At 44.3% G+C, this 22,426-nt stretch overlaps 1 protein-coding gene across 1 annotated transcript in view; it reads left to right on the top strand.

Annotated features, from left to right (window-relative positions):
- Positions 1-12,071, top strand: part of MED27 (mediator complex subunit 27) — an 84,189-nt gene extending 72,118 nt beyond the window's left edge. Inside the window, exons 6-8 of the mRNA XM_050320265.1 lie at positions 1,910-1,951; positions 9,206-9,283; positions 11,648-12,071. Coding sequence (XP_050176222.1) covers positions 1,910-1,951; positions 9,206-9,283; positions 11,648-11,782 — 255 coding nt within the window. The 3' untranslated portion in view covers positions 11,783-12,071. The remainder of the gene's footprint in view (positions 1-1,909; positions 1,952-9,205; positions 9,284-11,647) is intronic.
- Positions 12,072-22,426: the final 10,355 nt, after the last annotated feature.

Raw genomic sequence — 22,426 nt, 5'->3', positions numbered from 1 at the left:
GGAGAACATCACGTCTGTAAGACTGACATTCATTACTTTTTCAGCTTTTCCATCTCCTTGCCAACTAATGAACATTCAGAACCTGTTGGACTCATCTTAAAGCAGCATCTGAAGTGGACTTTTTTTGAGTCTAACTAGAGAGGATCACATACTTGGTTTGATCACTGGAGATTAGCAAAACCATATATATATTCCAATTACAGCAGCTCTGTGGTCAAAGGAAGCCTTAGATTACATGAAAACGGTGGTTTTTTTAAAATATACATTATTTTTTTATTTTCAAATGTAGATTTTTCTACTGTGGAAGTGCAGTGCTGCCTTCCCAGCAGGCCCAGGTTGAACAATACCATGTGAATCAATCCTGGGTCCAAGTCTGGGCTGAACCCTCTGAGTGTTGGTGTTCACACAGGTTCTTGATCCCACCCCAAGAACCAGAATATAAAAAGGTTTGGAGGGATGTGCCTCAGGGTACTTGTGTCTTCATCCAGCCTGGAAAAGGCATTGAGACCTCAGCTGCCTTTTGTCTCCTGGCAAGGTCAGCGGTGCTGAGCCACGAAACATCGATCCTGAAGGGATTTGTGAAGTCTTTAACATCACCTCCTGTCCAGACTGAGGGCTGGGGATACAAGAGTCTCAGCTGTACCAGCAGTTGGACATGGGCCACTTAATAGTGTTACTCTTAAAAGAATGAGAGCTTTTAGCATTCTGAACATTTTTTAGCGTTGTGAATTAATCATGTGGGTTCAGAGCCTTCCCTGTCTCTTCCCTCTTCTCTCCCCTACAATGTGTTTTACTCACTTTGCATGATTTCCTTGATTTCAGACTCTTTTTGTGCCTTTTAAAAGACTTGTAATGTCAGTTAGAACTTAATGGGTACCTAAGTCAGAAATAATGAATTGTACCAGTAAAGGACATAAACCCCCAATCTGGGAATACATGTCCAACTAGAGGGCACTGGAGGGGTCATCCCTGCTTCATAAATTCACTCCAAATATTTTCTTCCTCTGTCTAGTCTGAGATTCCTGAGGTTAATGCTGTATCAAGCACCTTTGCTGTGACAAGTTTTGTGCACACAGGATTGTTGGGTATAGTGGGATCTGTAGGAAAAAAAAAAAAAGAAGTGATTTACAAGTCTGGGACTGGAAATTTCTCTTGTTTCTCCTTGCTGCTTTTCCTTGTTAGAACACAAGATATTGCACAGGGCAAATTGAGCCATTGGCAGGTCAGTAGTAATTGTTTAACACTGAGCCATTGGGTTGCTTAACAAGGATTGTTAACCCAGACTTACCTTCTGGCTTTGGGGGCTAATAAAATTTACATTTCAGTTTTGTTCCTCTAGTTCGTGTATAGCTGAGCACACATTTAAGTCATGGATGTGTGCAGTTATCTACGACCTTAAATCTCTTCTAGTGTGATTTTTGTCTGCAAATGTAAATGCAGTTTCCTGAGGGATGTTTTATTTAGCCCCAGCAGACCAGAGCTTTGGCTTAATTCAGCTAAACGTTCTTTGTGTCGTTTGTAACTGAATCACTTATTCAACACAAGACAAGCATAAACTTAGTAAAAATGCCCTCATTTTAGAAACAGACTGAAGCTGATGAATATTTGCATAGATCAGCCACAACCCCATACAAATGAAGATTTTGCTTTTTAAAGAGAACACATTAATTCAACAGGTCTCGTATATATAATTTTTCTATTGAAACTGTGCTGAACTATGTTCATTCTTCACTGCAATACAAAGGACATCGTACATTATTAATTCCCTTTCTTGGTTTGCAGCAGGTGAAGGCTCTTGGGTCAAAAGAGTGAACTGAGAGCTTCATCTCTGTCGATCTGTTTGCTCTTTTAATTTGAACAGCTGCTTCTTTATGTGTGGTAATATATAATTTATTTTTTTTTCCCATAGCTTGACATATGGTCTAAATCCAACTATCAAGTTTTTCAGAAGGTAAGTCTCACACCATTTCTCTCTACCTAAGGCATACAGGAGATATGTGGAGTTCATTTTAAATATCTGGGGCCTCACGTTAAAAAATTCAGAATTTATTCTCTGTCATCACAACTTGCAAATGACAAACAATAATCTGCAATGATGGAAACCTGTGAGTAGAAAAGAAGATCACTTCTGCTGTTGTTTAATGTGGATTTGTTTCCCATCGCAGTTCCAGTCCATGGTTTGGAATAGGAAGCTGGAGATTATACTACATTAACTTTAAAATTTCACGAGGAATCTTCAAGCATTCTCTCTTTAGTTTAAACCTTGTGAGGAAGGGAGGGCTGTTTCAGGTTTATTTAGATTTTGTTGTTTTCATTGGGGTTAAGTTGCCCCCCTCTCCTCGGGGCTTGACTTTAATAACTCAGCAGAACTCACTTTCCAAAATAAGTTTGGAGATTTTTTCCATGATGATATTTTGGCTGCTCCTCTTCCCGTGATGGTGTAAGCAAAAGGAGCCACTTACTGGAATAAATTCCATGCCAGAAAGTAAGAAAAAACCAATGAGAGAACAGGAGCAATAAAAATAAAACTACTAAGAAGGTTAAAGTGTATTTTAGAAAGATCTATATCTTGCTATTTTCGAGGAATACAAGATTTCTTTTGAAGGCCTCTTGTCAAAATGCTACAAGTTCAGATTGATCCTGGTTTAAATTCCAGTTTCCTTACCTTCAAGCCACAGTTCAAGGAGCTGGAGCCTCCAGCTTTCCTTTCATCTGTGTTTGTGGTTTGTGAAACAAATGGGGGTCAGGGACTCGAAAGGGCATAAAAACAGGGGTCAGAAATGGGGCATATGGGCTGTATTTGTGCACCTCCCTTCCAAGATTTCAGTTGCAGTCAGCAGGGAAGGCGTTTGACCTGTGATTTTAACCTGCTGGAGATCAAAGGACAGTTTTTGGGGGATTGGTTGCTCTCCCTCTCTGCTGAGCATTAAAGCCAAACTTTGCTGCAGTTGATTCTTTACCCCAGAGATTAGTGGATTAAATATTCTTTCTTTTTTAGCATCGAGCAGGGTAATACGAGTGGGAAGTAAACCAGCATCTGTCTATCAGGGTGCTTTAAAGCAATTTTTGCAGTGGAAGAATTGAAGGTTCTGTAATTACCTGCATTATTTCCATTTCCCACTGTGTGCATTGGTTGGACGCTCAATTTTGGGCACCAGATTGTCTTCCTGGATGTTTTTTTTAAGAACAATTTGGAAGGGTAAAATGGAATTGCTGTAATTTGTGCTAAATGATAATAAATCATGAGGTTTTGATGATATAATTTTAGTTATCTCTAGTAAGATAACAGAGTAGAGTAAGTGTAGAGTTTGCTTAGTCCAATTCAGGACTTGGGGAGCATAAATAAGTAGAGAAGATTTCTCTTCAGGTCCAAGTGATTCCTTCAGATCAGGAGTGTAAAAGGTCAATGAGAAAACATGAAATACCCCTCTTACTCATGCCTCTGTGGCTGCAGAGTGGATAAAAGACTGCTTGTTCTCTTCCTAAGTCTCTAAAATATGATAAGACCTTAATATTAAGTTCCTGTTTTCCAGTTCTCTCTTGATTAACAACACTGAATGTATCAATATTTACCAAGAACAACCCCAATCCAGAAAGGCTTCAGAGGGAGGGTGGCCTGTGCCCAGCTGAACAGCTGTCTGTGGGGTTTTTTTATAGTAGTTTTATAGATTTTGTTCCCAGCTCTGTCACTGTTGCCTTGGACAACTTAACCTCTCTTTGGATGAGTTTCTGCATCCCTTATGTTGGGATAAATACTTGCTGACTTCACAGGAGCTCTCACTGAATTGCTTCCACAGTGCTCTCAGATTCTTGCCTGAGAGATGTGATAAAAATGCAAGGGGATGGCACTTTCTAATCAATAGATTCTGTACACTTGAGCTGATAGTTGAAGAAGTTAAGTCCAGGACCTATGTCGGGTTTTCACCCAGGTGACGAAAAGTGCTGTGGTTCAGCATAGTAAGTTTTCTCTCTGTGGTGCTGTGCTTGGTTTGATTTTCTCTTTATTCTCTGAAGCTTCACTTGTGTCTGTTTATAATACCCAGGAGTGATGATTTACCATTAGCAAAATGAAGGAAATAAGATAAAATAGCGTTACAGGAACTATTACACTCTGTTAGTAGTGTAGGATCTGTACTGCAGCATCTTCAGGTTTTCATGCCATTAAAAAATCATCGGTAAATGTGTCACAGCACATCTGAATGTTCCTGAAATGTGTTTCTCATGGCAGTCACCAGTATGGCAATGTGGAAGTGCTGTGCTGAGAAGGAAAAGTAGGGATTGAGTAACTGCTCCCCTTGAGGAGGAGGCTGGGTAGCGCTTTCACTCTGCTGTAAAATCCATCCCCCCTCTGAAGGGCAGGGCCATTTCTCTTTAAAACCTGCACCAAGTTCTCAGTCTCTGTTTTCAGTGATAATAGAACAACATCTGGAGCTCACAAGATCCCTGCCTGGGAGGGAGCTGCAGGCCTGTCAAACTCTCACAGGGTTGCAGCACGACTTTCTAGGTTAAGGACCAGAGACCTCTGATCTTCAATCCAACCCTGTCAAACGAAGCTAAATTTGTCCTGACTTTTTTGTTTGCAAACATTGGCTGTGTCAGCAAGGCTTTTCTCTCTGCTTCTTATTAGGCAGGATACCCGAGTGTGTATAACCTGATGGGGGCCGGCTCCCCGAGGGCCCATTACTGTTAAAGTGTGCAGTCATTTCCCGAGTTCCCTGGAGACTCCTTGAAGCTGGTCCTGGGGTGAATAAGCCTTATTGGCATTGAATAGACCAGCAGGGTTAGATTCAGAGAATGGAGCTGAGAAATAAAGAGGGGGGAAAGGCTGAAAGGGCAGAAGCACAAGGAGCAAAGAAAAGGTTTTTCAGGCTTCCATGTTGGGGTGACATTTAAGCTCCGCAGGAGCGGTGACTGTTTTCATCTTAAACCTCCTTATTTTAACACCTCGTGTCTGCTGATCCACTAACGCAAGAAGGGGCATAAAACAGGAAATAAGGAATGATTTGGGGGCTTAAATGTTGGTGGGCAGAATGGGACACATGAGGGCTGCACAATTGCAGGTCATTGTGCAGAGGGTTAAAAAAATACATACTGTAGAGAATGGTGAAATGCTCATACTTCTGCATTCAAGAGGGAGAAAAACATTGAATAGTGGAACTGCTGTGAGTGGATCAAAATGGGAGGTGGTGTCAAACATTAATTGTCATTTACCAAGCTGCTCAGTTATGAGCAACATAGCTGGTGTTGCTGGGTCCTGTGATCAGTTTGGCTGTTTAAGTCATATGTAAAGGCTTTAAACCCATATATTTCATTCTGATCTCAGAGTCCCATCCTGATTTTCACCTAGATATCCTACCAGTTTTATCATGTCACAAACAGGTTTTGCTTTGGCTTGATATGCTTCTCCCCAAAGCACGTTTTATTTAACCAAAACTTTGAGGAGCTGTTTGTGCCTGTCCAGCTGTTTGTGGGCTGCGTGATCCCAGTGATGGAACTTTCACCACTACAAGGGCACATAAGTATTGTAATGTATGAAGATGTATTCTTGTCAATAATCTCAGAGTGAAATCACGTGCAGGATGAATGCATGCATGAGGAATTCTGGGCTGCTGCTGATGGCTGTTCAAGGAGAGGAGATGGGCTGTTCCAGGGTCACCTGCTCGGATGCTCCTGTGCAGGATCGGTCCCTGGCTCTGTTCAAAGACCTCCCTGGGCAAAATAAAACCTCACTGACCCAGTCCAGACCAGCAGAACAAGCAAAATAATAACTTAAACATTCTCTGAGGTCTGAAAACGAAGGATAAATCCTACATTTCAGAGAGGTCTGGTAGTGCTTTCCTGACCTGGGAGTGGGGAAGGATTTGTGTGAGTTCATCAGCATCCGTTCCATCCATCATCCTTCCCTGCACCTCTTGGCACCACATTCCTCCAGAGAGACTCAGATGTGTTCTTGGAGAGAAAATTAAGTAATGGGAATCCTTGGAAATGAGCAAAGGCACTCGTGCAGTTTTCCACACCGTAAAAGGTCTAAACACTAATAAAATAACTTCCTCTTTTTTCTTTTTTTCTCTTAGTGCTGTGATCAGCCTGCAGAGCTCATTGCTACAGGCTACTGTTAAGGCCATGAACTTACAAGGGATAAAAAAAAAAAAATTAAAAACCTTCCAGGGGATTTAGAGAATCCCTTTATATGAGAAGGAGTCGTCAGTGCTGCCAGGGGAATAAACCAGTAATAAGTGGCGAGGAAAGTTGTGGCTCTTAAAGGAAGCTTTGCACCTACTTTTGAAAAGTGCATTTCCTGGCAGTGAGAGAAAATACTAGGAGAGAAAGGTGTTATAATTTAGTCATGTGATGTTTGTGTTTTTATTGTTTAGTTTTTAGGTCAGGTTATAGCTTAATGCATCCATGGAGCATACCTGGTCTGTGGTAGAGCAAAGCTGTGTCTTAGGCCTTTGGTTTTATGTTGCTTATCCCAGTTACAGGAAGCACTTGCTCAGCTTTGTCCACCTGTGAATTGTAGAATTGTAATTTTTTTTAATGGATTTTCCAGGTTTGGGAATGCTGTGTGGCTAACCAGTGTCATCAAAGCCCAATAAAGTCATTTTTTGGATGTGTCATCTTTGGAAAGCCCATTCCAGCAGAGCAGTTCTGTTCCAATGCATTGCAACCCTTTCTGTGAAAAATTGAGTCTCTTTGCCAGAATTTGTTTTTCCCATGTCACTGAAGTCCCTTCTGCTCACTCTCCAGGTGCTTAGTTAAACAGTAGCTATTTTATTTAGCAGAATTGTGCTGCAGGAGATTGTCTTGTTTTACCTTTTTTCAGACACGAAATGCAAGTGCTTTTCAATAGAGGAATTGTGAAATATTGAACTTTTCTGCAAGATCTCTTGAAAATCCATTTCAAGGTCCAGAGCAGCAGCTCAGTCCCAATCGATGTGTGCTCTCCAGAATTTGTTCCCCTATAAAAACAGGCAGAGAAATCAGAAAGTGACCCATAACTTAGATAGCAGTGGGTACAGCAGAGCCATAAAAGCGAAGTTAATAAAATAAAACCCTGAAAAGTACAAAATATCATCCTACACCCAGAATAAATTAGTTTCTGATTCCAGCTTGGCTGGAAGAAAAGTGTGTCCCCGAAGTGAGCTGGCACATATGCAGTTTGTTTTGCTTTGCTTTGGTGTGAAATCCTATTGCCATTAGTAAAGCTGGGTATTGATCTTTTTGGGTTATTTTTCCCCTCCTTTTTTTTTTTTTTTTCCCTTTTTTTTTTTTTTTCTTTTTTAATCATGGCTGGTTTGTGCTTTCTCTCATCATCTCTGTTATCTTGGGGGGTTAATTCTCTCTTCACTCCCATGCCCTCCTGGTTTATCCCTTGCCCAGCTCTTTTCTGGGTTGGGGAGGGAGGGAGGGGTCATTCCCCTACTCCTCTTCCTCAGATTTGACACCCACTTTGATCTTTTTTTGGATACCAGCAGTTGCTTATGGTAGAAATCGCCTTCTTTTTGTTCAGGAAGCATTATTAGTGTTCCAGCAATGCTGGGATGGCTTTTATCTCCCCAAGGAATCTCATTAGCTCCACATTACAATAGGAACAGCATATGGGTAACTTTGCCAAAGTGGACAGTCAATTTAAATTTGTTAATAGCAGTTTTGTTGTTTTTTTTTTTAAGCAACTTTCTTCAGTGCCAAGAGAAAACAACTTTGTTGTTTGGGGGAAAAAAAAACAAAACAAAACCAAAAAAACAAACCACAGTTTGTTAGAAGTAGAAATACAGCAGAAGGAGAGCGGCTGCTCATAAATATCTTCAGAACTTTCTATTCTTTGACATGTCTGGTACTATCCTGTAAAAACAGCATCTTAAAAGAAAAAAATTCAGATAGCTGGTAGGGCACACTACACGAGATGTGTTTAAAGGAGATGGCTGGTGGGAGTTGTGCTGTGCTATTAATCCACTCTTAATCACATTATTTCTCATATTCATTTTTTACATGCTAGCATATAAATGGCTAAAAGAGGCTGAGGTCCACTTTGTGAACAGTTTATTTGAACTCACCAGAATGTGCACAGTCCCAAAAGTTTTCCCTTCCAAATGTCAGAGTCAGTCACATGTCCTTGCTCCTGCTGAATGGAGCAGCTCTGGGAGTCGGTTGTGGGAGCAGATCCTGTTTCTAAAATAGCAGCAGAACACAGAACTGGATCCAGCGTGGGCCACACTGAGGTGGTGTGGTGCTCTGTGGAGGAAGTTTGTGCAGTGTGAATTAGAGCCTGGCTATACATGGATTTATTCAGGAATATCTCTCTGACAGATTCACCTCCCTGAATAGCTCCAAGCACGAGCTTCTCTTTCCTCTAGTGAAAGTTGGGAGTGTTGCAGCACAACTCCCGTTGCTGAATTAGACCAGCTACAAGTTGGGAACAGCTGGAGTTAGCTGGGAATAGCAATGGGAATTTCAGTTCACACTTTGTCTTACTCAAAATTTGCTGTAGTACATAGACAAGCCCTGAGAAGAGCACTTCTTCTTCATGTTAGAACTGGAACAATTCAATCCCTCTCTATGCAGTCATGTATTTTGTTGGATACTTTGATATTACTGATGAGGACCATTATGAGATTTTCAAGTTAAAATATGTGAAAGAGCTCTCGTGGTTCTGTTGGTTTGAGTTCTTTAATAGTCCAGCCCAAGGACTTTTTCCAGTGATTTCTTCCATTTAGTCTAGAATTTCTAAGAAGCAGCAACTGTTGACTGTACTGATAAGTGAGGAAGCTGACAGGCTGAATACTGTTAGAGAATTGTATCATAGCTGTCAGAAACTGGGCCCTTCCAGAATAATTTAAAAATTAGAGTCTCTTTAAAGAAATGGTTAGTTTTCCTGATTTTTTTGTAATTATTCTTACGTATTGTAAATGTATATTTATAATACCTATTTTATGTCTGTTGTGTCCAGCTGCAGTTCCTGGATGTGTGATCTTGTTATGGCTCTGTCTGGGAAATAAAAAAGCTTTCTATCACAAACGCTTTAGTAATGCAAGTATTTATCAACCATAATCATATTAATTGATTCCTGGTTTCAGAGGAAATGAAACTGAGTAATCCTTGTACTGCTGCTTCCCCAGGGAATCCATACAGTTTTTCTGCAGGTTAACACTGCTTTGTGTGATACAGGTGAATGAATAAAGGTATTTTCTCCTTTTGCCTGATGCAGGTGACAGATCATGCAACCACTGCCCTGCTGCACTACCAGCTGCCTCAGATGCCAGATGTGGTGGTCAGGTCCTTCATGGTGAGTGTGTTGGAAAAGACATTTTTTCCAGCTAGATTTGAGTTTGCTTAAGGGAAGCTCTGATAGAGCTGTGATTTCCCCTGTTTAAAGGAGCTGGACAGTGGAGACTGTAGTTCTTTGTCTCTCCTATCTGGGTAGGGATGAAGGGCTGGTTCTCATTACCTTGGGATAATTAATGTTGGGAAAAAACTCTCCCAACCCAACTCTTTCCTTATGGCCCAGCCCTTTCACACTGTTCCTACTGTGCCAGGAGCCGAGGTCTGGATGTACAGAATGCTCCACTGGAAGTTCCCTGGTAAGAGGAAATTCCCAATTGGTTGTTCCAGCTGAGGCAGCTTGTCCAGTATGGGAAGTGATGGGCATTATTTAGTGAATGGTGAGAGGCAGGAACAGGATGGGGAAGGTTTCATTTTGCTGTATCCACATCCAGCCCAAACTTTGTTCCTATGGAATTGCATGTACTTGCCCAACAGAGCAGCAGGTGCCTTGGAGAATCAAGGAAATATTGGAGTATTCAGGTCTTTTCTTACTGAATAAAATTAATCCAATACCGTTCTGCTTTACCTGCAGATTTAAGTTTATCCCCTTTAATTCTGTTTGTATTTAGAATTGTATTTGTGAAATAAACTTGTGTATAAGCAGCCCTGTTAATCAGAGGGTGAGAAGAAGTGTTTATTGCTCAGAATTCCTTCTACCAAGATGAATTTTGGCAGTGGAGACTCTTGCTGTTTTCTCTGCAATTCAGACTTTTTCCTTCATTGCCTTCCCTTATGTTACCCCTTCACCTGGAGCAGTGCAACTGAAGCTTTGTAAAACAATAATCTAATTTTGCCATTCCCAGTCTTGAGGTGTGTTCAGCACTGGTTCTTTTACATCCTTAATTTCCACTGTGTAACTGCAGAACAATCTGACTCCCCTCCCAGCCGTGCTGGATTGGTTATTTAATGAAAAGGCCGCTGAGATGAGAGATTTGCAAAGGCCTTTTTCTCTTGGAGAGCAAAATAATAGGTTTTGAAAGGTGAAAGCAGCAGTAACTGGTGAGATCCATGTTCAACATGTTTGTGAAAATGAATGTTTCGCAGAGCATGAGCCAAGGCCCCCCCGTATTGACTGGAGAAAACACTAAAACTTCTGACAAAGCAAAACCAGCCCCACAGCACAAATGTCAATATGTTGGGCCTTTCACATGTCAGTTGTGCAATCCACATGGCAGGATGTTCTGAAGCCCTAATTCTCTGGTGGCAATGAAGAACCCATTCTTTTTTCTTTTCCTGTCAACAGATGTCTCAAGTGCACAATTTAACTTCATTTACCTATTTTTGTGTTACGGTTCAGAAAATTCGATTTCTCTGTAGTGCAAGCAAAGCCTATCCAAGCTGAAGTAAATAACAGCAATTTACTTGTAGAGTTGTGTTGCCCTTGCCCCTGTATTTACTGCTAAACCCAGAGAAGATCCAGTTCTTTTTGGAGGAGAGTTATTGACGGCTGAGGGTTTGGTTGCTATAGAGAAGGCTCTGATGAAGATGGAAGGATTTGTTTCAATAAACTCAGCTGACCTCTTCTTCAGAGAACAATTTTCTCTTATCGATGTAATTCAATAGGACTTTAAATGACAAGATTCATGTGCATCCTTCACAGTATAAATCTGCTGGTCTAGGGGGGTTTTCAGCTGTGTATCTCCTGGAGTTGGGAATTGGGTTATGTAAACGCTCATCGCTGTGTATGACGATGGGAACAACCCACTTAGAGGCAGGAACTTTACCTGGGAACACCTGAGCTTAGTCTGTGTTGTTCAGCCTTTTTATATATACAGTCATCAGTGTAATCAGGTTTAAAATGGTTCATTCTTTTTATGACCAATGAGTATTGATCCTAAAATCCCATTAGAGAGGAAGTTCGTTAGGCTGGATGTGGGAGCCCTTCTGTCTCCAGCTCTGAGGAGTCCAGCCCTTTACAGTGTGATTGCATCAGGGGAGTGATGGATGATCATAGGAACAAACAAACCAATATTTGGCTGGAGAAGGCACTGATCAAGAACAATTATATTCCAGTAAAAACATGAGGCGCGTTACAACACCCACCTTTCCTTGTGATTCTCGGGCTGCAGACTCGGAGGGCAGGAATTTCTATTAACAAATCTGCTTAAGTGACTAAAAAAGCGAAAGATGATTGATAAAGTGGGAATTCAGCTATTCACTGACCTTGTAATCTTCGGTGTGTTTCTGTTTATAAAATCAGCGCCTACCTCGCTGGGGCCTCGCCAGAGTACATCCTCTGTCCTTGCTGCTGCTGTTTGACAAGAATGATGACAAAGGGGAACATCCATAGCCAGTTTTCTTTAATTTCTCTCCCTTTTCCTTTTAGACCTGGTTAAGAAGTTACATAAAGCTGTTCCAGGCTCCGTGCCAGCGCTGCGGAAAGTTTCTGCAGGATGGCCTTCCACCCACGTGGAGGGATTTCCGAACGCTGGAAGCTTTTCATGACACCTGCAGGCAGTAGTAGCCCAGATGAGACCGTGAGGAGTCAACACTCTGCTCTTGGGAGGGCACTGGTGGCCTGGGAGGTGGTTCCATTTCTGAACCTTTCACCTGTATGAAGCACTGAGGTTGCACTAATACCTTTGACTCTTTAAAAGCCGTTGGTCTGCAGGGCACATGTGAGACTGAGTGAGATCTGATCATAACAATCTACTCCCTAATGAAAATATCCATGTACAGTTTGTGGTTTGAGACAGAATTTGCAACGTTGAAGACTTTTATAAGCTTGAAATATATTTTGTATTCCCAAACTCGTGCTGGTTGTTTCGTCATTTGATCAGCAAAACCCTTGGGTTTGGTGTGGGTTTTTCAGCTCTGCTCTGTTCTTTAGGAAACTGGAAACATTTACCCATGCTGAAATGGTGGGGGGCTGGTGGTTGGTTGCATGGCTGCTTATCTGAGTGCTGGGGGTATTTTTGTGGAAGAGATTATGGCGTTGATTAAACGTGGAATTTCAAAGGCATGTGGCAGCTTGGAAGATGCAACGTACTTTCTAAGGCGGGGGGAAACAGATGTTTCCCTTTACTAAAATTGTAATGAGAAATGTTAACAAAATCTGCATGTATTAAGTGGTTAGAAAACGTGTGATGAGCAGTGACAGTCGTGTTTTAGAACTGAAAGTAGCGAAATAATTCAGCCCTAAAGCAGAGTTTCTGCAGCACAGACATACAGCGTGTTTCCTAAATGATTTAAAATGTACATGGAACACGCTGGAGGAGAGCAGGATCCCTCCCAGCAATTGCTGTGCTTGGAATGGATGGGAGAGTTCTGCTCTTACAAGCCTTGGATGTTTTTCCTTCCCCCACAGACAGGGAAGGTCCCTGGTCCTGTCCCAGCCCGGGGTTGTATCACATGAAGTGCCTTCTCTCATATTGTTTGAGGACTCCACGTTTCCTCTGTCCTTTCCTGAAGGCAAATGTGATTAACTCCACTGTCATCCCCACCAGCACACCCTTGTTTCCTCTACAAGCCACAGAGTCTTCAGTAATCATCTGGATTGTGGAGCTGGGAAGGGGAGCTCTGGACAGCCTTTGTCACTGTGTTTATTTTCAAATAAATAGGCATTAAGGTACAGTACTGCAGACTAATTTTCAAGGTTCCTTCTGCCTGTGGACCAGCTTCTGTTGCAGAAAGAAAAGCTGCTCCTCCTGGGGCAAAAATTGAATTTGAACACACAGCATTTGGAAACAGCCCATTTCAGAGCTGTGGAAACTGAAAAGTGTACAGTCTGGGGGGTGTAGTTGTGGGGTACTAAATTAACTGTGTTTGCTGGTAACATAAAAGACTGAGCTCCCAAAGCCAGCAGCTCCTTCCCGTGGGGACAAGAGTGTGATGTGAGAATTTCAGCTTTTTTAGGCACAGAAATCTGTGCAGGACTGGCTCCTACGAAAGAGGAATTGAAAGAAAACGTGTATGACTTCAGAGGTACAACATTGTGTGTGAAGACTTGAGCATGTGTGTGTGTTTGAGGACATTGGTAATGAGATCTAATTCTATTTTTTCCCCCTATTATCATTATTAATAATAATACTCCCAATCACCGGACACGAATTGCCATAGCAGCGGGATAATGGCCATTTCAAATCCAGCTGCAGTTGAATTACTTAATAGAAACTTTCTGTGCTATTATTTGACCCAAGTAGCCCCCTCAGTACAAAGATCACCCAAGACAGAACGACTTTTGCATCTTCGATGAGCCCGAGCCTTGGAAATAAACAGCCCTTCTCTCCATCCTGTTCCTGTGCTAATTAGAAGGCCTGGGTTTCTGATAGTGTAAGCAATTTTTTTTGTTAATATAAAGGTCATAATACTGTATCCAGCCTGCCTTAGGCACTGCTGGCTGCTCCGTTCTGTTTATGCTTAAATAATGGCGGAGAAAGCAAATCCTGAAGTTCACAGAAGTATTTCACGTGGAATCGTGTCTTGGCACTTGGAGATAATTAGTTGCAGCAAAACAGGATCGTCCAAGTCTGTGTGTTAATTGAGCCTGAAATTTTAAACCTGTAATTGGGGAGTCTGATGGAAAGTCACACAATTCACGGTAGGTACCTCGGCACAAAAATAATTGTCTTACTGAAGTGCAACACAAAGCTGTTTGTCACGTTCCTTCCCTCCAGCGGAGGGGAATCTTCTCTGAGGCCCTGGGAGGAGCAGGGATTTCTGTCCCTGTAGGCCTTTAAGGGCAACAGGTTGCAATATTTTCTTTTTGGGGAGTGGAATTCAACTGTCTAAATTCTTGCAAAGCGTAGGAATTCCAGCAGTTTGGATGCAGCCTGCGCTGCTTGTCCTGGCAGCCCATGAGCTCAGTGGCAGTGCCTGATTATCCCTGAGATTGTGGATTTCCAAGGCAAGCAGAAGCTGCTCTGAGTTCTGAATGTGAGGGATAGAAATTGGGAGGTCACTCCTACATTGTTGGAATGTGAAGGATAGAAATTGGGAGGTTACTTCTATTTGCAGAGCCTTTCTCACAGTCCAACATTCCAGTGTTCTTCCTCAGCTCTGTCACTTGGATTATTTTATTCTTCAGCCTTAATTAGAAGGGATGGGTGACCAAAAGTGATTTAAATTGCAGGATGGGTGACCTGTCTCTTTTTTACTGTTGAAGTTTGTTGCATCTTTTAAAGCAGTTCTGATCTCCAGGGCGAACAGCAAGGACTGTGATCCGTAAGGAATGGTTGGCTCTCACCTCTTCCAGAGCATCTTCCAGACCCGCAGTTCTCCTGCAAGGTGAGAGCTGCTGCGGAACCGGGAGTGGCCAAATTTAACACGAGAGGAAACTAATCCAGATGCAGGAACAAGAGCTGCTTTAGTGGCTCAGGCTGTGTGTGGTGGAGCTGCATCATCCCTGCGTGGCTGTTTCCATGCAGGAATACATCCAGCTCCCCTCATGCTGCAGGAGAGGTGCAGCCCCTCACCCTGGGCACTGTCACTTGGTGTCACCTGCCCTGAGCCCAACGTGCTCCTCTCTCACATCCCTGACAGCAAGAAAATCCTGTTTTATTTTCCCCCGTGCAAACCCCTCCTGCTGCGCTCGAGGTGCTTGCGAGTGCTAAAGGTTACAAAATCCATCTTTTTGCTAAGAAAGCAACTTAATTAATGTGAAAGTTTCTCTGGTGAAGGGAACCCGCAGCAGATTCGCAGAGCACATTGCAGCCGCTCCCCTTTCCCTCCCCGCACCCCTCCCCAAACCACTTTAATTTCTCTGCCAATATTGGACAAATGTAACAGGCTGACTTTTTAATTTTCTACTCCCAGGTCTCCCTTGTCCCCTCATGCATTTTTCATCACAGCTCATGGCTCCCTCCCTGCCTGCCCTGTGAACAATATTGATCGACTGATTAAGCCATCAAGCCATGGCAAACAACTTTAATTTTCTAACCAAAGCCTTTTAGTTCCCCTTCCTTTCTTGGATATTTGTTGCCTTCTTCTAAAGTTTTTAATGTCTGCTTGGAAACAAATGCATTTTTTTAATTAGTCCCTGGGTTAATTGGCACTGTGCACCCCAGAGAACAACCCACAGGGAAATATTAACCCAAAAATGCAGTAATGGAGAGCAGGAAGCCCAGGTGCTGTCCCATTCCAAACCCAGATCCACGCTCTGAAACCCACTGGAGTTCTGCAAACCCGAGACCCAGTTTGCCTTGTAGAGCACTTTGAAGCCCTGATGATGATGATAAAGTGAATGGAGATTAATCCAACCCGAATCCCAGGGCTGGCAGGGCGGTAAAAGCATCTTTCTTGCAAACTCAGTGCATGTGGTTTCAGTGAGGCTTGTCAGAATCGCTCCGTGCGCTTGCAAATTGCTTTTCAAGGTAAAAATGCAGCTTAAATATGAGGATATTTGTCTCTCACTGGCAGCCCTGGAGCTCTGTGCTGTGCAGTGGTGCTGCAGCCCTGTCTCAGGTGCTGGTCCTCTAGGCAGAACATGAATACTGGGTTGTAGGTGCGTCAGGATCCCCATTTCGAGCTTCTCTGGTGTCTCTAGATGTGTGAATTACAAAGATGTGCAAAACCCTCCAAAGGAACCAGCTGTTGTCCATGGAGAGTTTGCATGTGAGCAGTGACAGGACCAGGCACCTTCACCCCCTGTGACTGGTCTTTGTACTAACATTTATCTGGGAATTAGTCACTCCTTGCTCTGAACAAGACACGCAGAGCTGAGCCCCTGGAGGTGGGAGATGTGGCTGCAGGTGCTGGCAGTGAAGGGGTGAGGAAGGAGGCTCCAGGTCCCACTCCAGCTCTTACCAAACGCTGGGGAAACCTCAAATGTCCTTCCTGCCGCCCACACCTCCAGCGGTGTGACCCCTGTACAGATCTGTGGGTGGATTTGGTTCACATACATGCAATAGGGCCTTAATCCATGTCCTGGGCTCCCTCCAGGGGGGAACTTTCTCCTCACCAAGGCTGAATCCCACAGGCTGTGCCGAGGTCTCCAATTCCCCTGGCTTATCACAAACAGCCAGGCAGGGCTTCTGCTCCAAACTCACCTGGTGTCCTTCAACTGAGGAGATTTGCTGCAAGTAAACATGGGAAGTGTCAATTTGGCTGGGTTTCTTCACATCACACATCAGCTGTTTTTCCCATGGCCATTCCCTGGCTGGAAGCAGCCGGGGTATGGATGGAGTTGGCTGCTTTTTAAGCAGCAGCCCCAAAACAAAGCTGGCTCCGAGTCGCTGGGGTTTGTGTTGCCTCTCTTGCTTTGAGGGACAGGGATTCCAACAGCAGATAATTAGTTCCTATAAAGACACGTGTGTGTCATGAACTCGTTAGAATCTTTGAGGTTGTCTTTTTCCTTCCCTTTTAAAAGCAAATGATCAAAACGAGAGACGTTTCTAGAAGTGCCCTTGTTAACACGAGGAGAGTGGTGACCCTCTGGGAGGGCAGGGGGGTGTCTCTGCAGCAAGTGAGGTTTTTTATCATCTGGCATATTATCCTCTGTAAAGTTCAACAACAGCACTAATACCTGATTAGTGGGTTTGTGTCCTAAAAATGAAAGGAGGATTAAAAAACAAGGAAGTTTGGCACAGGAATGTAAATTGGCTCTTATTGTCTGTTGAGTTGGGAGAACCCGGGGACAGATGAGCGTTTCTCATTTTATTTACTCTTTTATGTTAATAAGGAGGCTAATTTAAAATGAGAGTCCTTGTAGTTGGTAATAGAGGGGGTTGTGCTGATCAAAAAGTTGTTCCAAAAACCAGAGGGCCGGGATCAAGGACGGGGAAGTTTTGTCACTCGGGTGCTGAGAGTGATTGAAAGACGCCTCAGTGCCCCACTCTCTGATCCTCAACATCTCCAACATTTCATGCAGATCAGCCCAGGAATGTTGCCAAAAACAACAAATACGTGGAAAAATATTAACAGTGAGATCATTTCGAATTCATGAGAACAAATATTTGCGCCGAGGATGTGATTAGAAGAGTCGCACTCGCGGACGGTGACGCGGGCTGCGGTTTATGTACCCAATTACAATTAACCCCTGGTAGCAACATTGCAGCTATCGAGTTTTCACAACAGGCTGCTCGCTCGGCATCCTCAGGTGAAGAATTATGAGCAGGAAATTTCAGTGCAGCCTTGGTATAAAAATGAAGCTGATAGAGGGGAGAAGCAGCCTGTGCTTGTGCAGCGCTGCCGTGCCCTTGTCTCTCGCCACCTGAGCTTCCTCCGTGCATTTTGGGTTTATTAAGGTATTTTTAGCCCTTTTTCTTTCCTCACAGCCTCACTGCTGTTGACAATCCCTCTTTAAAATGCTGAGAAGAAAGCAGGAGTGTCTTTTTAAAGGCACTGAAGGTGTCACCAGCTGGGGCTCGGGGGTGACAATGGGCTGTGGGTTCCCCTCGGTTCGGAACAATCCAGAGAGCAGCCATGGGCAGGGGTGACCTGTGGCCACTGCTCATTTTCTGCTGGATGAAAAAGTCTGCCAGATGTCAGATCCTGGAGCTGAAGAGGCTGGAACCTGCTGGGGGACCTGAAGGGAAGGGAAATGTCAGATGAGAATGGCAGCGCTGCCGAGGCGCCGGATGGTGCTGCATCCCACGGGAGGGAATAAAGGTGGGGAGGGACAGAGCAGCCCAGCCCCTGGGGCAGGGTGAGGCAAGGGCAGGTGATGTCCCAAAATGCTGAATTTGAGCAAAAATTGCTCAAACAGGACCTTAACAGGAGACTTAATTATATTTTGTTTTCTTTCTCTGAGGTGTTACCCAGCTCTTCTATAAATCCTACTCGTGTGATAAATTCCCCCTGAGCCAAGAGGTGACTCTGATGGAATGCTCACGTGCTTCCAGAATGCCTCTTCCTAAATTTTCCAAGCCCTGGTTTTCTGACAGAAAGCTGAGATGTGCCCCCAGAGGAGGGGAGGGAGAGAAAATGTACCGGGTCCTTCACATCAAGGTCTGCTCTGCTCAGGCACTGCGTGAATTCCCTGAGCTTTGGGTGGCTGTTCCCCCTGTACCTGTGGATGAGGTGACTGATGCTGCTGCACAATGTGCTCCTGGTCTCACCCCCCTGCTCATTTCAGGTTCCTACCACTGCACCCGGGGCTGAGGCAACACCCATGGAAGGTTACAGTCAAATCAGTGTCTTTGTATTAAATATTTTTCTCCTACTGGAAAACAGGAGGAAATTAAACCCAGAGTATTCAACCAAACCCTCCAAGAAGCAAAGCTGATAAGCTCTTCAGATCTGCTTTTTGTTTTCACTGTGCCCCTCGCTGTAATTACAGACATCCGTGAAATTAAAGCTGCGAATTGCTGAGGTAAGAGAGTGGAGAGGCCGGGCTTGGAAACACTTAAATTGCTGTGACAGGACATTCTGCCTTCCTTAAAGCAGCAGTGTGGGATCAGTAAGGAAGGGAAGTCCTGCCAAACTCACCTGTCAGCTGTGCTAATTGTGCTGGGAAAATCAGGTGAGCTCTGATATCATCACAGCTGATACCTGTAGAGCTCGAAGGTTTTCTGTGGCTGGTGCCCCCTGCAAGACAGAAATTCCCAAACTTGCTCAAGAGGCTTTAAAACTGTACATTGTCTTCACAAATTCAGCTTTAATCCCCAGGTATAGTCCCACATTTGACATCTCAGTTTCCAAACTGATTTATTTTGCTGCTGTCAGTAATCCTTTTGGCTGTTTTTCTGTCCGTGGACTGTTACAAAACTCAGCAGAGAGGTTGGTATTTAATTTTCGTCTATGAACATTTTTAGAGGGTTTTCTTGGGAAAGAGGGGTGGTTCAGCACTACTTAAAAAGCAGTCAAACATGGGCAGGCTCAGACTCAGAGCTAGAAAAGAGCTGAGTTATCTCTTTTTTAATACAAGGCACCTTCTAGCACGAGGCGCAGAAATCGATACACCCTCACCCAGGGTGTATCAGAAGCGCTGAAAATATTCAACATTAAATAGTGGTGATATAAACAAAACCTAACACCTTCAGCCCTTGAGATTAAAAGTGGATTTGCTTTAGTTTTTCCCAAGTCTAGTGCCGACAGGGCTCTGCACAAAGCACCGTGTGAGAACTGCTGGGTAGAGAAAGTAAAGCTTTTGAAGGGCGTTCAAAAGGCAAAGTAATTAAATTTTTAAATAAAACAAACCAGGGAAAAAACCTCAAAAACCCAACCACCTTGAAGTCACTGATTTTTAAGCTGCACTTTAAATTGGTGCTGCCAACCAGAACTTTCTCCTCTAAGGCTCTTAGCACAGAGTAACATGCTTTTGGTCTGCTTGAATGCCATTTGAGTTCTGTTGTTTTACAACCTTTAGATAAAGCTACTCCTTTTTAGGCTCCTAGTTCAAAGAAATAACTTTGGGGTATTGTCCTCTCCTGTTATTTTGAGGAAACTGCAAAAAAAGTAGATTTTCTTGGTTTTTCTTTACTGTACTCAAAGGCCTTTGGGGCTGAAGAGTCTCCGACTTGTAGTATCCTTCAGACTGAGTTCTGAGGTGGGTTTTGGCACGTGTGCTCCTCTCTCAGTCTGAGCTCAGCTTGTGCTCAGACTTCAGCAGCTTTCCCCCTGTGCTCAGTGTCTCCTGAAATCAGGAGAACGATCTCCTGATTCTCATTACAACAGGCAATGCCAGTTTTTTACTGGTCATGGAAAACTGACTTTCTTTAAAATGTAAATTTTGGAAAAAAATAGTTATGTTCACATCTTTCACCCCTGAGGCATCACAGGCTTTACAACCCCTTTTTAATCTCGGATTGATTGACGTCGATGGGAGTTTTCCTCTGGCTTTGATAGATCTTGGACTGGGCCCAGGGTGCAGCAATGCAGCGATCCCTGGAGGGGATGCAGCAGCTGTTAAACCTCACGAGGTGATGCTCTAGGACAAGAGGAGGTGCTTTATCAGCCTGGATAAAATACAGGTGGCTCACAGGTTGTATCTGTGAACCCCAGAAATAGTAAGAGGCTGAAGATGGGTTTGGGTGAACTGCCTGGATCCCACTGTTGATTTAATGACCCCTCCAAAGGTATCCCTGCGGCCTCTATCTGAGCATGGGATGTACTGGACACAGAGGCTCACAGGCAAGAGGGGGATGGAATCTGCAACACTGGGACATGGGAGGGGTGGTGTGCTCCATGGGGTCTGGGATCAGGGATGCTGGATGAGAAGGGATGTACTATTTGATGCTCATCTCTCAGTTGCACTGTGTGGGAAGGGGAAATGAAGGGAAATGAAAAAGAGAGAAGGGGTCCAGACCTCAAGAAGAGGAATTGGGGTGATCCACCTGACATCCCTCACATTTCACAGGCAGCACTGGGATGGAGAGGTGTCAGGTCCCCAGTACAGGCTGAGGAGCACTGGCCTCTCCTCTTCTCCAAGCACTGTTTGTAGGAAGGTGTTTCTCCAGCCAGGATTTGGTGGCACCCCATGAAATGTCTCCACCTTGTGTGACACAGCTCCTTAAAGGAACAGCACCAGTGTGTGGGGGGCACAGACTGTGTTTGCTCAGGCAATACAAGGCCTATAGAAATACCCAGATATGTGGTGTAATATGGACATAAATCACGCACCACTTTTTTGTCAGGGGCTTGATCAGTCTGTGCTACAGATCCCCCACTCCCCCATCCATAATGATCCGTCCGTCTGCGGCACAAGATTAATAACAGCCCCTGGGAGAACACTGAGATGACATTATCTGGAAAGAGAGCAAATGCCATTTGAAGTTGGGATAGGAATGGGATTGACAGTGCCAGTTTCTGTGGGAAAAGGTGAGTGACTGCTAGTTCCCCTGGAAAAGCCCCTGGTGCACAGGTTGGCAGCAAAGTGTGGGCGCCTGTGCCTTGCTCAGGTGGCTCAGCCTTGAGGCCAGGATGGGGATGAAGGGGCCAAGTGGTGGCACAGCTCCATGAAATGCTGGAGATTATCCAGCACATCACCCAGGAGTTCTTGAACACTGGGATTTCACAGGCATGGGACTAACAGGTGCCTTCTCACACTGTGTGAAGAGCTGATGGATTTTCTTTTAAAGGTCTAAAAGCCATCTTGAAAGATCTCCCAAGAGACGCTCCCAAGCCACCATCCTCCTTTCACACCCTTTCCAGAAGCTCAGCACAAGAAGCAGATGAACTTGTCACAACCTTCTCTCCTCTCCACAGCTCCCTCTGCACTCCCAGCTCTGCTGGAGGACCTGTGCACAAAGGTAACTCCTCCATCTGCAGATGTCCTCTACTTGTTCTGCTCTGAACTACTGGGTTGCAGCTTTTTCTTCCAAGCTCGGTGCTAAAAATACTTTAAAGGTAAACCCTGGGGTGGCTCATTCCACCGATTCATTCTGCTTCTGCCTCCTCCTTCCCAAGCAATTTCCCCACAGCCAAGCTGGCTCTTTTATCCCGGTGGAAACGTGGTATTGATCTCGCCACTTTACAAAGGGAGGGGAAACACGGTCCCTTTCATCTTCTCCTTGCAGAGACTGATCCCCTTGTCCGTTTTGCATCTGTTGATGGGAGGGTTTTAATCCAGGAGGATTGGAAATCTTTACCTTATCAAAGAATCCCCCTGCACGGTGAGGGCTTCAGGTGGGGGCTGCAGAGAGCAGGTGGAAAAACAGGGAGGTCAAAGGGATGCCCAGCTCAGGAATCAGGCTCAGGTGTTTCTGGGGGCCTAACTGCAAACCCAGCATCGTCCCTCACGTGGGATGGCACCAACCCTCGCTCCAAGTGAACCCCAAACTCCCGTGTTTGTGTAATTCCCCCCTCCCTTCTGCTCCTTCATTAACGCAGTTGTTTTTGAGCGTGAACACCCGGGCTGTAAATCTGAGGCCATTTCGCAGGTTAGGTGAACTGTGAAAAGCAGATTTGCACAATTTGCAGATTGCTTGTTGAGGTGAGAGCTAATGCTGCTGACTCACAAGCTGAGCCTGATGCTCTTGGCAATCCTTCCCGGCTCTCCAGCTATTTCCATCCAGCCCTTCACCCCTCTCAGGTTTTGGCAGCATCCAAAGTTTATTCCAAGAACAGAAGTTTTCTGCATCCAGGAAAGCCACCCCCGAATGGTGCAAACACACCGTTGTCTTTTGCAGACCCCGGCCCCAAACATGGTTTGTAGTGGTCTCAGCTCAGAGCAGTGATTGGTATTCAGGCAGGAGCGGCGGCTGCCTCGGGAGAGGCAGGAATACCT

This window comes from Myiozetetes cayanensis, unplaced genomic scaffold (assembly GCF_022539395.1).
Source record: "Myiozetetes cayanensis isolate MyiCay16 unplaced genomic scaffold, myiCay2020 scf23, whole genome shotgun sequence".
NCBI lineage: Eukaryota > Metazoa > Chordata > Aves > Passeriformes > Tyrannidae > Myiozetetes > Myiozetetes cayanensis.
Note: the sequence above shows the minus strand (reverse complement) of the source record. Positions and strands in the feature narration are given on the sequence as shown.